The sequence below is a fragment of the Thunnus albacares genome, chromosome 20, assembly GCF_914725855.1.
Source record: "Thunnus albacares chromosome 20, fThuAlb1.1, whole genome shotgun sequence".
NCBI classification, from domain to species: domain Eukaryota; kingdom Metazoa; phylum Chordata; class Actinopteri; order Scombriformes; family Scombridae; genus Thunnus; species Thunnus albacares.
The window spans coordinates 20,984,309-20,998,140 of record NC_058125.1 but is presented as its reverse complement, the minus strand read 5'-3'; the positions used below and the strand labels follow the sequence as shown (position 1 = coordinate 20,998,140).

Sequence of the window (13,832 nt, the reverse complement as noted above, 5' to 3'; positions counted from 1 at the left end):
ATCCCCCAGCTCTCAAACAAATCAATCTTAGTCTCTCAAACAAGGTGATGCAATACTTTCTGAGACAGCTCATACTGTACAGTTCAGAGGACAACCTTGCACTTGTGCAAATATATTAATAAATGGGGAAAGTATCCAAACCAGAACGACAAAGACCTTCTTTACAGCCCACGTTTCACTGTCGAAATGCACAACAGATAGCGTAATCCTACATCTTGGTCTCTTTTACTTGGGCAGGTAATTAGCTCGGCGCCACAAGTCAGGTCAGGTTCTCAGTGTGAGACCAGCAGTCAGAGGCTGGTTTGAGTCCTCAATCCTTATGAGATTAATGGCTAACCTCCCTCTGCCCGCTCCATTTACAGAACATGTCAGGTTTTCCTTGGAAAGAGCACACTAGCACCTCAGTTCTCACCTGCAAACATCTAAATGCAACACTGTACCAGTGTGAGTGCCTACGTGCGTGTTTATACAAAGTATATATCAGTCAGGCAGGTATGTCATGTGAGGTCACACTGTTTTGTTTTTTTTCTCTCTTTTGCCTTTGACCTCAATCCCAGAGCTTGGCGAGCCAGTCGTCATCACCTCTGATGGACGGTGGTTTGGTAATGCTGAAGCCGCCGTCGTGCAGGTTCTCTCCTGCCTGCTCTGTCATCAGAGGGACTCTGTGAACTCTGGTCTTTGTCTGGAGGGCTCTTCACCGTCAACATCTGTAATACATGAGTTATGGCCTGTTAACAGCATGTTCAATAATTTTTCAAAGTTAATGACAGGAAAGAAAAGGGAAAGCTTACATTTTAGTCCCTAAAAGGGTTCATAGAGAGGTCATGGTAGATGGAAAAGTATCTAAGATCAATTGAATCGTTTCTGAAATTACACAAAAAGTTACGACTTGTTCTCTCACATATTATGAACATTGTGTCTATTCAGTGATTTGGCCTTGATCGTAGACATACTGCCCACTATTAACAGTTTCTTTACTAGAGCTGAGACGAACAAGTATTGTCATAATGGATTAATTTGTCAGGTATTTTTTAAATGAATTGGTTGATTGTTTAGTGTATAAAATGGCGGAAATTAGAGAAAAATGCCCTTCACAACTTTTCAGAGAACAAGATTATCTCAAAATTGCATATTTTGTCTCGCCGACAGTCCAAAACCCCAAAATGTGGAATTTAATTTGAATTTAATGATGTGATTCTGAGAAAAGCAGCAAAACCTCACAGTTCAGAAACTGGAATCAACATGTTTGGCATTTTTTTCCCACATTGGGACAACGCTGGCAATATTCTACATTTGTGTTATTAACAAATCCCTCGAAAAGACCATCAATGAACTTATCTAACAAGTATTGTCTGTGCAGCTGAAGACTGATGTAGCTTCTTCCACTGTGTCATAGAGGTACGTTGTTGTCCTCACACTATTAAAAACCCATCAGTGAGCCACACTGTTGCACTTAGTGACATGTTCCTTCATTGCTATTAATTAGGCACTGTAGTTTATTTTGAGTAAATCCAATATACGCCATCCTGCAGTTGTAAATGCTTTTAGACTAACTGAAAATAGTCCCGCCAAAAATGTACTCCTGTTTGAGTAACTTTTGCTAAAAAAAACCACAGTGCCCAGCTGTTACTGGGCACTGTGGTTTACTGAGCCCCTTTTTTTTATATATATATATATATATATATATATTTGACCACTTTTTAAAGATTCAAATCTTCAGGACGTAGGAAAGTTGGAAAGTATTGAGAGACTTATTCATGAGATTTGTTGATCTATCATTCATCATTACATCTCATTTTGAATGCATATCCAAGTATTCAAGACATCAATATGGAAAAATGCACTGAAAACTCTCCTTCTAACCCTTAACACAAATCCCTGCAGGCTATAATATGACTGAATCCATTTTTTCACTTGCCCTACTTTTCTCACTGCATTCAGTCAAGATTCCTACAGATACCGCAGCCTGCCCACGCTGACTGGATGTTACTCAAATCCTGTCCAGACTTACTGTATCTCTTTGAGTGTAACATCAGGACATTGCAAACTGTTCATTCCCGTATTAAGCCACAGCGTACACCACCTGGTCTGCCGTCAATGTTGGCTGACATGTGGTACTCATGTCCTGGTTGTCATAATAGGGGCGCTGACAGGGGTATCTTAATACCAGTGGCTCCTCTACCATCAACACTGCTTATGTAACACCGCTTATGTGGCACCAAGCCCAAGTATTTCCAACCCCAGTTATTGCAGACCCCCTACTCAACACACACACACACACACACACACACACCTCCCAGTGGCTAAGAATAAGTCATCCAGCTGGAGGAAAACTTTTAGCAGAGGCTCGTTTCGCACATTTCTGAATCTAAACTGCTCTGTTTCCTGGATATGCCCGCTTGTCTTTTCAAAACAGATATAGTTTGTTTTTGTGGCTCCCCCCCCCCCCCTCCTCCCTCCCCTGCCACCCCCCTAGCATTGCTTTCTCCAGCATTATGCAATGCTTTTTGGCTTTGTTTTTTAAAAGATGGAAGGGGGAAGAGAGAGGGCGGGGGTGGATAGATACAGTCAAATATCCCATGGAAAAGTTAGATAGGAGACTTGCACAGCTGTCAACAGAGGATTCCTTCTTCAGGAAATGCCCACCATAACTTGATCGCCTCTGATATCGATAAGTCGAAATGAAACACACAATCGTTATCTACGATAATTAAAGACATGTTTAAAAGACTTTTCTCTAATGAATTTGTGGCTTTAATGATGTGAAAACCATTTTAGTCAAACTGAAGCATTGTGATTCTTTTCATTTCTGCTATTAATTACAGTTTAAGTGCGTGCGATTACTGGGAAAAGGCGTTGTTATGTTACCCTGAATTTAGCCAACACCAACAACAATGCAGCCAGATGACAGCATCACAAATGTTAACACAGATCATACTTTGCTTTTTTTTTTTTTTTTGTTTTCCATCTGCACCTGATTTTCCACTGCATTTTAAACTTTTTTGGCATTTTTAAATTCCTCACTTTGGTGGTTTGAATTGAGAACAAGTTTTGATGCCTCACATGTGGTGATCATCCATTATCAGCTCCATTTCACTCAACAGCTCACATTTTATGAGCAGTGTTGCTCAGAATTGCCAGAGCTAGATTTTGACTCTTCCAAGAACGTCTGTATTTTGCATTTTCAGTACTTTGCAATCATGGCATCCAGCATGCAGAGCTCTTGTAAATCTCGCGGTTTGAAAGTGTCAGGGTCTCCAAGTGACTCGGCTCTGTGCCACAGCTAATGAAAGTTACACCATCTCTGAACTGCAAACAGCCGCCATTTCTCTGCACAGCACTGCACAGGCGACTATCCACAGGAGACAAAGCTCTCAACGCGGGGGTCTGATGTTATCGCGCTTAGATACATAAATATCCAGATGCACATCAACCCATAAACCCACTGACTCACTCACCCTGGCTCACGCACTAACTGAACACACACACACCCATGATTTGTATTATGTTACATGTGCTTTTAAGGGTACGGTGACCTGCTATAGCGGCAATAAACCTCAGAGCTCACTTCTGCAATGTGTCATCTTTAAGGCCATAAAGCAAACTGAACTGCAAAAAGCAAAAATTAGATTAAAGCTGAACTGACTTATTCAGAAGATAAATGGAGTGTGTGCTCTAATAGCCTTACTGAACCCTGATGACGCTTGCCTAAACACGTTTTAATCATTATTCTTACTCTTAACCCAAGATATTTTCCTTTTTTGCAAACCATTTAGCATTTCTGACAGAGGTCTCACAAATGAAGTATAAGCACTAGCCTGTGTTCACATCATAAACTGATCACTGACGACGTAAACGCAAATCCCCTTGGCTAGAAGTCGCCTCTGTGTCTTGCTTTTGAGCCCTGGGCCTCATGTTTGCTGGTGTAATATGACAGTTTGACAGGTGACTGACGCAGGTAAAAGGGTTCTTTCGTTGTGTGACTTCAGACAGCGCGGGTCCTTCAGACAGTCTGCCTCCTGTGTTGATGAGGCAGCAGCACCTCCTCGCTGGGAGAGAGCAGAGCAGAGGAAAGAGAGAGAGAGTAGCGGTCAAGTTGATTGTAAGCATAAACATATGCAGAGCATTTTTCCCAGAAATCCGCCTCAATGCAGGATTCATGGTGCTGAAGTCTCCAGAGAGTTTTCCACAAACCACCCACCACAGGCAGAGTTACTCCAACGGGAGCTAAATTGGGCCATTCATCCTAGAGGAAGCACAAAAATGTCTTTGTTCATCCAGCTTGATTACTGTGTTTGGTTCAGTTTTACATGGATTTCTGAAACCTCCTCCTTAAATTTGTTAAGTCAGAGCACCCCTTATTGGAAAATAAATGCGATTATGTAACTGGACGGTCATCATCCAGATGGATGAACCAGTGGTTTCCAATCCCGCAGCGAGCTCATTAGCTAAAGTAAGCGTGATTTATCAAATAGGTCCCGTGTATTTGTATGCTGTGTTTACTGCCTCCGACTTACGTAATCGTACATGTCTTGACCAGAGCAGAGCATGTGTGCGTTCATACTTCATCGCTCTAAAGCTCAACTGTTGACTTGCCTTCACTTTTATTGTTTTATTTAATCCAACTAAACTTACAGTGTGTGTACATGTACAGTATCCTGGTTACGATTACGTGTTTGTGTTTGCACATGTTGGTTTTAGAAACCTGTATATGCTCTGATCCCGGTCATGAGTAACCTGAATATTCTCCAATAGAAACTGGGACACCGTGGTATTTAAACACCTTAAACAGGTTTATGTTCATTTTCTGCTTGTGTTGTGTAGAAGTTTGTTAGTAAAACCAAGAATATGATGATAAACCATGTAATGATCTACACGCTGAACTGAAAATGAAATCCTCACACTGGTACTACTCATAAATCACTGGTCATAAATTCCTGGTTGTAAAGTCACATCTAGCAGAGCGGTGACTGCAGCAGTAAGTCTTGCCTGGTTTCAGACCTCATTTCAGAATTTTTTCATTTATTTATGTTGTGCTCTCTGATGGTTGTTTCCCCCAGTTGGAGTAACAGCTGAGCCAATCAGATCTTTTGTAGGGGGATTAAAAATGGAGCTGTCATCTCCCTGTGCCAGAGCCCGAAAATTAGCGACATCCATGAAAAATAGCGGCAAATTACATACAAACATATTGACGAGCGTGGATGGGACTGATGCAGCTGTGAAAGTTGCTATAGGTCGACTTAAAGAAATACCAACTCTTAAATTGGCACATTTCTGTGTGCTGCATTTTCCATGTCGACTGAAAAACCAAAACAAAACAACCCCCTTCGCAAACAGGAATTTAAATAACATGAACACAATGTCTGGCCCGAAAGAATGAAGCGAAACATTCAGTCTCATTATAAGGCACCTGAAATTCCCCCATGGGGATCAATAAAATCTTATTACATCTTATCCAGACAGCCACAAACCAAACTGGGTTAATCTTCAACAACTACTCAGTCGGTACAGAAATGAGAAGAGTGGTTAAGATGTCTGGAAGTCAGACACACCTGCATAACAACAATCAGAAATCTGGATGCTGTTTAAATCATGTATGAATGGAAACAGAATAAGGCTCAAATCCGGGATAGCATGTTAACACACTCATTGTTGACAAAACAATCTCACCACGAGGTCTATTTAGTAATTGTTCTGGAGCTTTAGATGGTATCACATGCTCTTCCTCAGCAGATGGAGTTTTGCCCAGTTGCCATGACATTGCAGATGTTCACTCCGTGTTGTTTCTTCTGCAGACTCGTAAACTGACCAAGGCGGAACGACAGCGTTTCAGCGAGGAGGTGGAGATGCTGAAGGGGCTGCAGCACCCGAACATCGTCCGCTTCCACGACTCCTGGAAGTCCACGGTGAAGGGCCACAAGTGCATCATCCTGGTGACTGAACTCATGACCTCAGGCACGCTCAAAACGTAAGTCACTTCGTCCGATTCACCTTGAAACTGCAGTGTTGCTCTTATTTTTTATTTTAAAGATCAAATTCTAAGAGGAGTGCTTTCTTTCAAGAATTTGTAAGAATAGGTGTCACATTCCTCAAGTGGCGGATATCCTCTTTCCAAATAAAACTCGCCAGGTCTTCCATAAGAAAGAGGACACTTCTGTCATGTTTGACAGCTTGTCTTTTGGTGCAGAATAAGGACCAGAGAAAAACTTCACTTTGGATACAGCGTTCTAGGACAGAATTCAGGAAACTCACTTTAAACTTCCTCTTGACTGTCAAAATAACAGATGAATTATTTCTTGGCACTTAAAAAGCTTCCTCCTCTCGCTGCATTTTGATCTGTTTAGACGTGGGTGTTTAGTCTGATCTTCCTTTTGTTCCAGGTATTTGAAGAGGTTCAAGGAGATGAAGCTGAAACTGCTGCAGCGCTGGAGTCGTCAGATCCTCAAAGGGCTTCACTTCTTGCACACGCGCACTCCTCCCATCATCCACCGGGACCTCAAATGTGACAACATCTTCATCACCGGCCCCACTGGCTCCGTTAAGATAGGAGATCTGGGGCTGGCCACACTCAAAAGTGCCTCCTTTGCTAAAAGTGTCATTGGTAAGTGTAAATTTGGTCTGTGTATGTTTACGTACCTCAAATAATTTACGCAAATACCTCCTTCTACTTATATCAGGAAGAAAGTAGGTCTAGGATTAAAGCCTTCTTCTTTCCCACAAATTAGATTCTCCTATTTGTATCCCTGCTTCTTTCTCATCGCTCAAACAGCTTTAAAATGTCAGTGGGAACTTGTCTTTCCCGTCAGGTGCAAGCAGGGAGTGTCATCCACCAGAGGCAGTATGAAGACTTGTTGATACTTGATTTTTGTTGAGTTTAAATCAACAGGTCCCAATCAAACACTGTATACTCAAGAGTTATTTCATACTCAATGATGTATTTTTAAAGCTGCTGTAATTGGTATTTTTACACTAATAGTGGATCAAATGTCAACCTACATGTGACAAATCCGCAGAGATTATCAGCAGACTCTGCGGTTCCACTTTAGTGTCTTTCAGCTTGTTGTTTTGGTTAGTCTCACCATACTTATTGACCTTTTTGTCAGCTGCAGCAGGCAGCTGTTTGCAGCAAAAGAGCTCTAAAAACTCATTGTATGATGTCTGTCCAGCACCAAAAAGCAGAAAAACAAAATTTGTGACTAGCTGGTTAGCATAGTGGAGTATTTAAGCAGCTAAGGGTGGGTGGACTGAAGACTAAAACAGAGTCAAAAGGAGAGTGAATGTTGGACTTTAATCCACAGGGAGGAACGTTTTATATGCCATGCATTGTACTAGGATGTCTTATCTATCAGTACATATATTATACGGTATGTTCATATTCACATACCGTTCAAAAGCACAAGCAGCGCATGAAAATTCTTCATAGTGTTAGCATCCTGTTGGTGGAACAGTAGGCAGTGAAAGGATAATATTGTGTGCGCAGTATGACTGGCTGCAAACCAAATTTCCCCTCGGTGACAAAAAAGAATTCTCCATTGTAATGGAGGAAAGTTTTTATTAATTGTCCCCCTCTGGACCCTGACAGGAACACCAGAGTTCATGGCCCCAGAGATGTACGAGGAGAAGTATGACGAAGCGGTGGACGTCTACGCCTTTGGAATGTGCATCCTGGAGATGGCCACCTCTGAGTACCCGTACTCCGAGTGCCAAAACGCCGCCCAGATCTACCGCAAAGTCACCAGTGTGAGTAAGAGGTGGAGGAGACCACCTTGTTTTTTTTGTTGTTTTTTTTTTTAATCTTGTATTAGATGTAATGGTCCACATGTGTTCTCTTTCTTCCATGTGCGCACTGTAATTAGGGAGCAGGATATCTCGTGTATACATCTGGATATCCTGAATCCTAGGAAAGAAGTGGGGCCTTCATGGAATAAAAGCCCATTTTTGTATATTAAAGGCTCAGTTTTGTCCATTACGAGCTTAAAGCGCAGAACCGTACCATAATCTGACCGCTCGTCTGTTTTCAGCCTGCAATCATGACGCAGGCTCGCACATGTTTGAGGTACTAATTGCTGGAGTCTTCCCCAGTTCAAAGAGCTTCTCTAACTGGTACTCGCTATCATGTTCACTGGAATATTCCTTTCTCCATTAAATAGTGTTTGGAAAACTGAAGAGACCTATTTGCATTTGCAGAATTTTTGTCTGAACCGCCTCGAAATTTTAAGAAAGCACGAATGTCTTAACAAATAAAATCTTTCTCTGCCTTTGGAAGATATCTGTCAAGGGCTAAAGATGGTTTGATTCCCAGCCCGGCGCTCACTTAAAGTACATGAACTGATGTTTGATTCAAGTCATATCAGAAAGTTTTATACAGAAAAAAAATGTGGGACTTCTCAGGGAAAAAAGCCCAGAAGCACAGTGGTGAGTTGAAACAGCGTAGCATTACAGCAGCGGCTTTAGGCTTCTGTATTTTTAAGCTATGACGCTACGGTGGGCAAGAGCAGGCGACGCTAGAATTATATGTTTTGGAAATTATGTCTCACCCTTTACTCCACAAAGAGGGCTGTTTCTGTCTTGCGTGTCGCATATGCAAAGCAAACAGTGACTGACGGAGGCTGGAAAGCGAGAAATCGACAATGCCAACAAGTCAGAGTGGGTCTGGCTCCTCCACAAACAAGAAAACATAATAATTTTCCATGTGCAATCGGAGACACTTACCCATGCAACCAGATTCAATAAAAATCACATTAGCTGTACCTTTCATGATGTATTTAATCTTTATTTAATCAGGCAGTATTATTGAGATTAAAAATCTCTTTTCCAAGAGAAACCAGAGAACAAAAAACATTCATGACAAGAACACAATGAAACAACACAACTACACAATAAACAAGGAATTAATAAAAAAAAGTTACGAGAATCATAAAAAAACAGCAGATAATAAAGCTGTAAAATCTTTGAGAGGAACATAAGGATCAAGTTTGAGGACAGTTTGCAGTTCACTCCATTTCAAAGATGCATTGTACCTGAAACCACGTCTGTCAACATTAGTGCGAACATGAAGGGTATCTAAGGTTGAGTAGTTACTGGATCGTTACTGTAGTTACTAGATTTATATGCGGGAAGAGATGTGAGGTAGTTTGGAAGCTATTTATTTCTTCTTGACTGTAAGGAAGTCCAACCAACCTTGTGATACAGAGAACAATGATGAGTAGGAAATAGCGCAGGCGACATCTGTCAGTTTATTTGTGTGGCAACTGCATTTTTCACATTAAACACCAAACCAGAAACTCTACGTAATGTTTCACTCATATGACTGACTTATACTGGAAGTGGATTGCTATAAAGGGGGCCTAAAGTGAGACGAGTAGCTTGATATACAGTATGAAAGGCAGCTCATATATAAATTGTGCAAGAATCTTGTGAATGTGAATAGTCACACAACATGTTTTCATTTTACAACCAATCAATAAATAAATGTCTACCTACTGTACTGTGGCAACATGCCTATTCACAGACTGTACATGGCCACCATGGGGTTGAGGTCAGAGCTCTGTGCAGGCCAGTCAAGTTCTTCCACACCAAACTGGGAAAACCAGTTCTTTATAGACCTCACTATGTGCACAGAGGCATTAAACTGGAAAGGGTCAAACACAAACTGTTGGAAGCACGATACTGTCAAACATATAAATGTATGCTGTAGCTCTAAAAGTTTCCTGAATTAAAAAAAATAGCTCCAGAACAAAAGTATATGTGCAGGGGTGTCCACATACTTTTGTCCATGCACTGTATTTCCTTCAGTGTGTTGAAATCTACACCAAAGAAAAGCTGCAAAGACCTCATGTTGCCTGTAAGATGTAATATTGTTTTATTCTTGTATTTGTGCAAAAGAATGATTTTGGGTTCATATTAAATGCATGAATCAGGTTATTACAGCGTGCGCAATAAACGTAAAATATGACACACTCACCAAAATCAATATGACACCAGCATATTTCTCAAGATCTTATCTACACCTCTGTCACCACAGGAAAGGAAAGGAGTCACAAATTCGATTCGGCTTTTAGAGAAAATGGATTTATTCCGAAGGTACCCATGAGGACACAGAGGCAAACTGCTTAAACAAAGACACCTCTGTGCTCTTCTTCGGATCCCTCTCGATCACAAATCAGTCTCATATAAGATTACAGCATTTCTGTCATTGCACTGAAGCTTTTTTTGGACTCCCCAATTTATTTTTGCACTCACCCGGAGTGGTTAACATTTATCATTGGCAATATCGTTGCTTGCTCTAAAGACAGATAACAAGTCAAACACACTTGTTGCTCTTTTGATTAACAACTTGTGTCTCAACTCTGTCATTCGTCTCACTTTAAACAGAACAGAGAAATATCCCCGGAAAACGACTTGTGGTCATAACAAGAAAAAAAAAAAGAGTTACTGTGTGACATGTCAGTCTGTAAATGTGATAGCAAAGTGTACCACTCAGCCTTTTATTGGTGAATCTAATTATTTGGGTGTTTTGACCTAATCTCAGCTGGTTGCTTGGTTATCTGTAGGCCAAACATCTCTTTTGACCTTGGCTCTTTACTTTCTTATCAATGTTTTTACAGGGATGGAAGCTTTCCTGTAATCAATGTACATTCTCATGATAACATTTCAGAAAACCCCCCCCCTTATTTCATATTAGTAAGTAGTCCTGCCTGAATATTTCTTTCTTGAGATAAAGGAGCTGAAAATCTCCCTGAAAGACTGGTAGAGTTTAAGGAAGAAGGAAAGGGAGCACTGTGGTTTTTTTCCATTTTCATGAGTTCTTGGTATTGTTCTCCTCTGGTGTTGACATGATTGCAGAGCCGAATGTCATGCTGGCTTGTGGCAGATGTCACAAAGCAGAGGATTACGTTCACATGCGGTGCAGGTGGGAGTGGCTGTTATGGCTTTGATGAGTTCCTCTAAAACAAGAACTGTTTAACTGGAAGAGGTGAAGAGGAGTGCTGATCACCTGTTCTTCTTAAAGTACCAGTCTACTCCCAAATGGAAAAACCCGTCAGAAAAAGCATCTCTGGTATTTTTTTGATTAGTATGAATCCCTACAAATGAAATGACACCATTTCCTCTTTTGATTGTTTTCACAGGGCATGAAACCTGACAGTTTCTACAAAGTCAAAGTCCCAGAACTCAAGGAGATCACTGAGGGCTGCATTCGTATGAACAAAGATGAAAGGTACCAGTGATTCCCAGTAATTCCCCAGTAGCCAACTAGAAATTAACATAAACTGTGATCAACAGTAATCGGATAACAAAGTCTATTAATAGTCAAAAAAGTGCAGTTTTACAATGCCAATAGAAATTTCTCTTAACTAGCACCTGCAGAGAGAAGGATTAACATGTTAATAGGTAGTTAAAGGATCTGTCAAATGTTCTTAGACTGTATTACAGTGGTGTTTCCTTTTCATTGTGCATGAGACAACCACACTAACATGTTTTTAGAAACTTAACACTCTGCTGCAGCCTCTTTCTGACTGTCAATATGGTCCAATGCCAACAAGTTAGGCCTTCAGAAATAATGATAAACTCATGTGTGACATTTTATGTCTACTGAAAAAGGGACACAAATGCATGTATTCACTTAATTTTGCACAAATTATTTGCAATCTCAGGTTTGCTTGTAAGAGATAAAATCAATGTAACCTGATAGTCAGCATGTTTTGCATCTCTCTTTGTATCAATAGAACATGCTCCATGTGTTTGGAGAATAAATTTATAATATTTTTCTAGGCCTAAACATTACTGAAGTGACACCACAGTGTTTATGCCCACTGAGGAGCTGCTGCAGAATACTTGATCTTCTATTGTTTTATTAACTATTATAAATGATGGGAAACAACATTTAAACAAGATCTGGGTTTTAAAACTGTAAATACGTTCTTTAAGATGCTACTTTTTTCCTTTCTTAACTTCAGGTACACCATTCAGGACCTCCTGAACCACCCCTTCTTCCAGGAGAACAATGGCGTTCATGTGGAGCTGGCAGAGGAGGACGACATGGTGAAGTCGGGCCTTAAACTGTGGCTGCGCATGGACGACACCAAGAAGCTGCACGGGAAGTACAAGGACAACAACGCCATCGAGTTCCTCTTTGAGCTCTACAAGGACGTGCCTGAGGAGGTGGCTCAGGAGATGGTAAGCTGACACATGCAGACATGTGGCTGTAAGGTCAATCTTTACTACTTCACTGATCCAGTTTGTTCCAGCCATTAGTGAGGAAGTTGAGTAATTGATCTCAGATTAACAGCTAGCCAACCACCCACATCTTCTCTGTATCCTGATCTTGATTTATGATGATAGACTTTTATAGGTTTTTTAGGGGGGGACACTTACAATATCATCTCACTCAATATGGAATCGACCCCAATGTTTTTAGCTCTATTAATCACCTAATACCCCCTTCATGAAGGAATTTTCTTCATCAGGATACTTTGAAGAAGATGCAGATTGGTTGCATGACACTTTTATCTGGATTCAAATCTTGTAATTATGCTTGTGGCTAATTTATTCCCTCCTTCAACAATAATAGAGGTGTATAGTTCTAAGGTGTTAGGTATTTTGTGCCATATATTTCCATGGATATTCTTTTGAATGTTGAAGTGTTTATTTTAGATGTGTATACAGATATTAGATTCGGAGGCTCTGTTTCAGGCATCATATCATAGACTCTGACATTATTAGCGAAAGACAAATTTCCCTTTTGAGTTACCTGTCTGAGACACTTGACCCCACACAGTGAAAGCAGCCTCACTAATGCACCCCAACATCACTATGCTCTTTTTATGGTTCTGTTATGACAGCAGAAACACTGATATGCGCTCCAACCCATAAAGAGAACGCCTTGCAGAGTGTGTCAAGGGCACCGCTCAACATTTAATCATCAGTGGTTGGAAATGTGAGAGGGTGTCTCAGGAAGCAGCTGAGGTCATGTCTTTAATAATATAATGACTCTCTTGCTTGTTACAAAACAGGGTCTTATGTCCTCCAAAACCCTCTCCATAGAGGTCACTTTTAATGAAAATGCAAGCCACAATTCCTTACTTGTTTACCTCTTTGTGGCAGTTTTCATCAAGATCAAATTATTATCAGCGGGGGACATCTAGTCCGGCTGATCTAGCGGTAATTTGACTCTGTGTTGAGAGGCAGGTTTGGACTGAGTGTCCCACTACTGTGCTGGACTGGGTGTCACAAGAGGCTGTGCGAGAAGCTGAGAAATTCAAAAGAATGCAGTCAATGTGTGCTGATTTTACAAAACAAATGCTGTTAGTACATCAAAGAAGTCTTGATGTCACAACTTGCACGATCAGGTCATTAAGTGCAACAGACCTGCGTAATGGTCTGCAAATCACGGTGGCACATCGTGGACCGTGACTTATACACATGTGTTCATGTTGTGCCCTGACCATTTCTGCGTGGTGTTATGCAGGTCGTGCTTGGCTTCGTGTGCGAGGCAGACTTCAAGCTCGTGGCCAAGGCCATACGGGACAGGGTGACCGCCATCAAGCGCCAGAGAGAGAAGCTGAGGCGGCAGGCGGAGGAGCAGAGGAAGAAGCAGGAGCAAGAAGCCCTAGAAGAAGAAGCTGAGACTCAGCCGCCCTCACCTAAAGTCGGCCACGTGGTTGCAGCAGAGTCCCCCACCCCGGCCCTGACACCTCCGACCCCCATCATGTCCCCCGTCACCAGCTCTGTGGACTCTGGCGTGAGCTCCAACTACCCTGCAGAGCCAGAAGAGCCCGAGGCGGACCAGCACTTCCACATCCGCCACAACAGCCTGTCTTCTGCTAATTGTG

General features: G+C 41.5%; 1 protein-coding gene across 3 annotated transcripts in view; it reads left to right on the top strand.

The window, feature by feature from the left end:
- Positions 1-13,832, top strand: part of wnk4a (WNK lysine deficient protein kinase 4a) — a 46,900-nt gene that overhangs the window by 14,042 nt on the left and 19,026 nt on the right. For all 3 annotated transcript variants that reach the window (XM_044337105.1, XM_044337104.1, XM_044337106.1), the window contains exons 3-8: positions 5,796-5,968; positions 6,381-6,601; positions 7,583-7,740; positions 11,130-11,218; positions 11,958-12,177; positions 13,469-13,829. In XM_044337105.1, the coding sequence (XP_044193040.1) occupies positions 5,796-5,968; positions 6,381-6,601; positions 7,583-7,740; positions 11,130-11,218; positions 11,958-12,177; positions 13,469-13,829 (1,222 nt within the window). The remainder of the gene's footprint in view (positions 1-5,795; positions 5,969-6,380; positions 6,602-7,582; positions 7,741-11,129; positions 11,219-11,957; positions 12,178-13,468; positions 13,830-13,832) is intronic.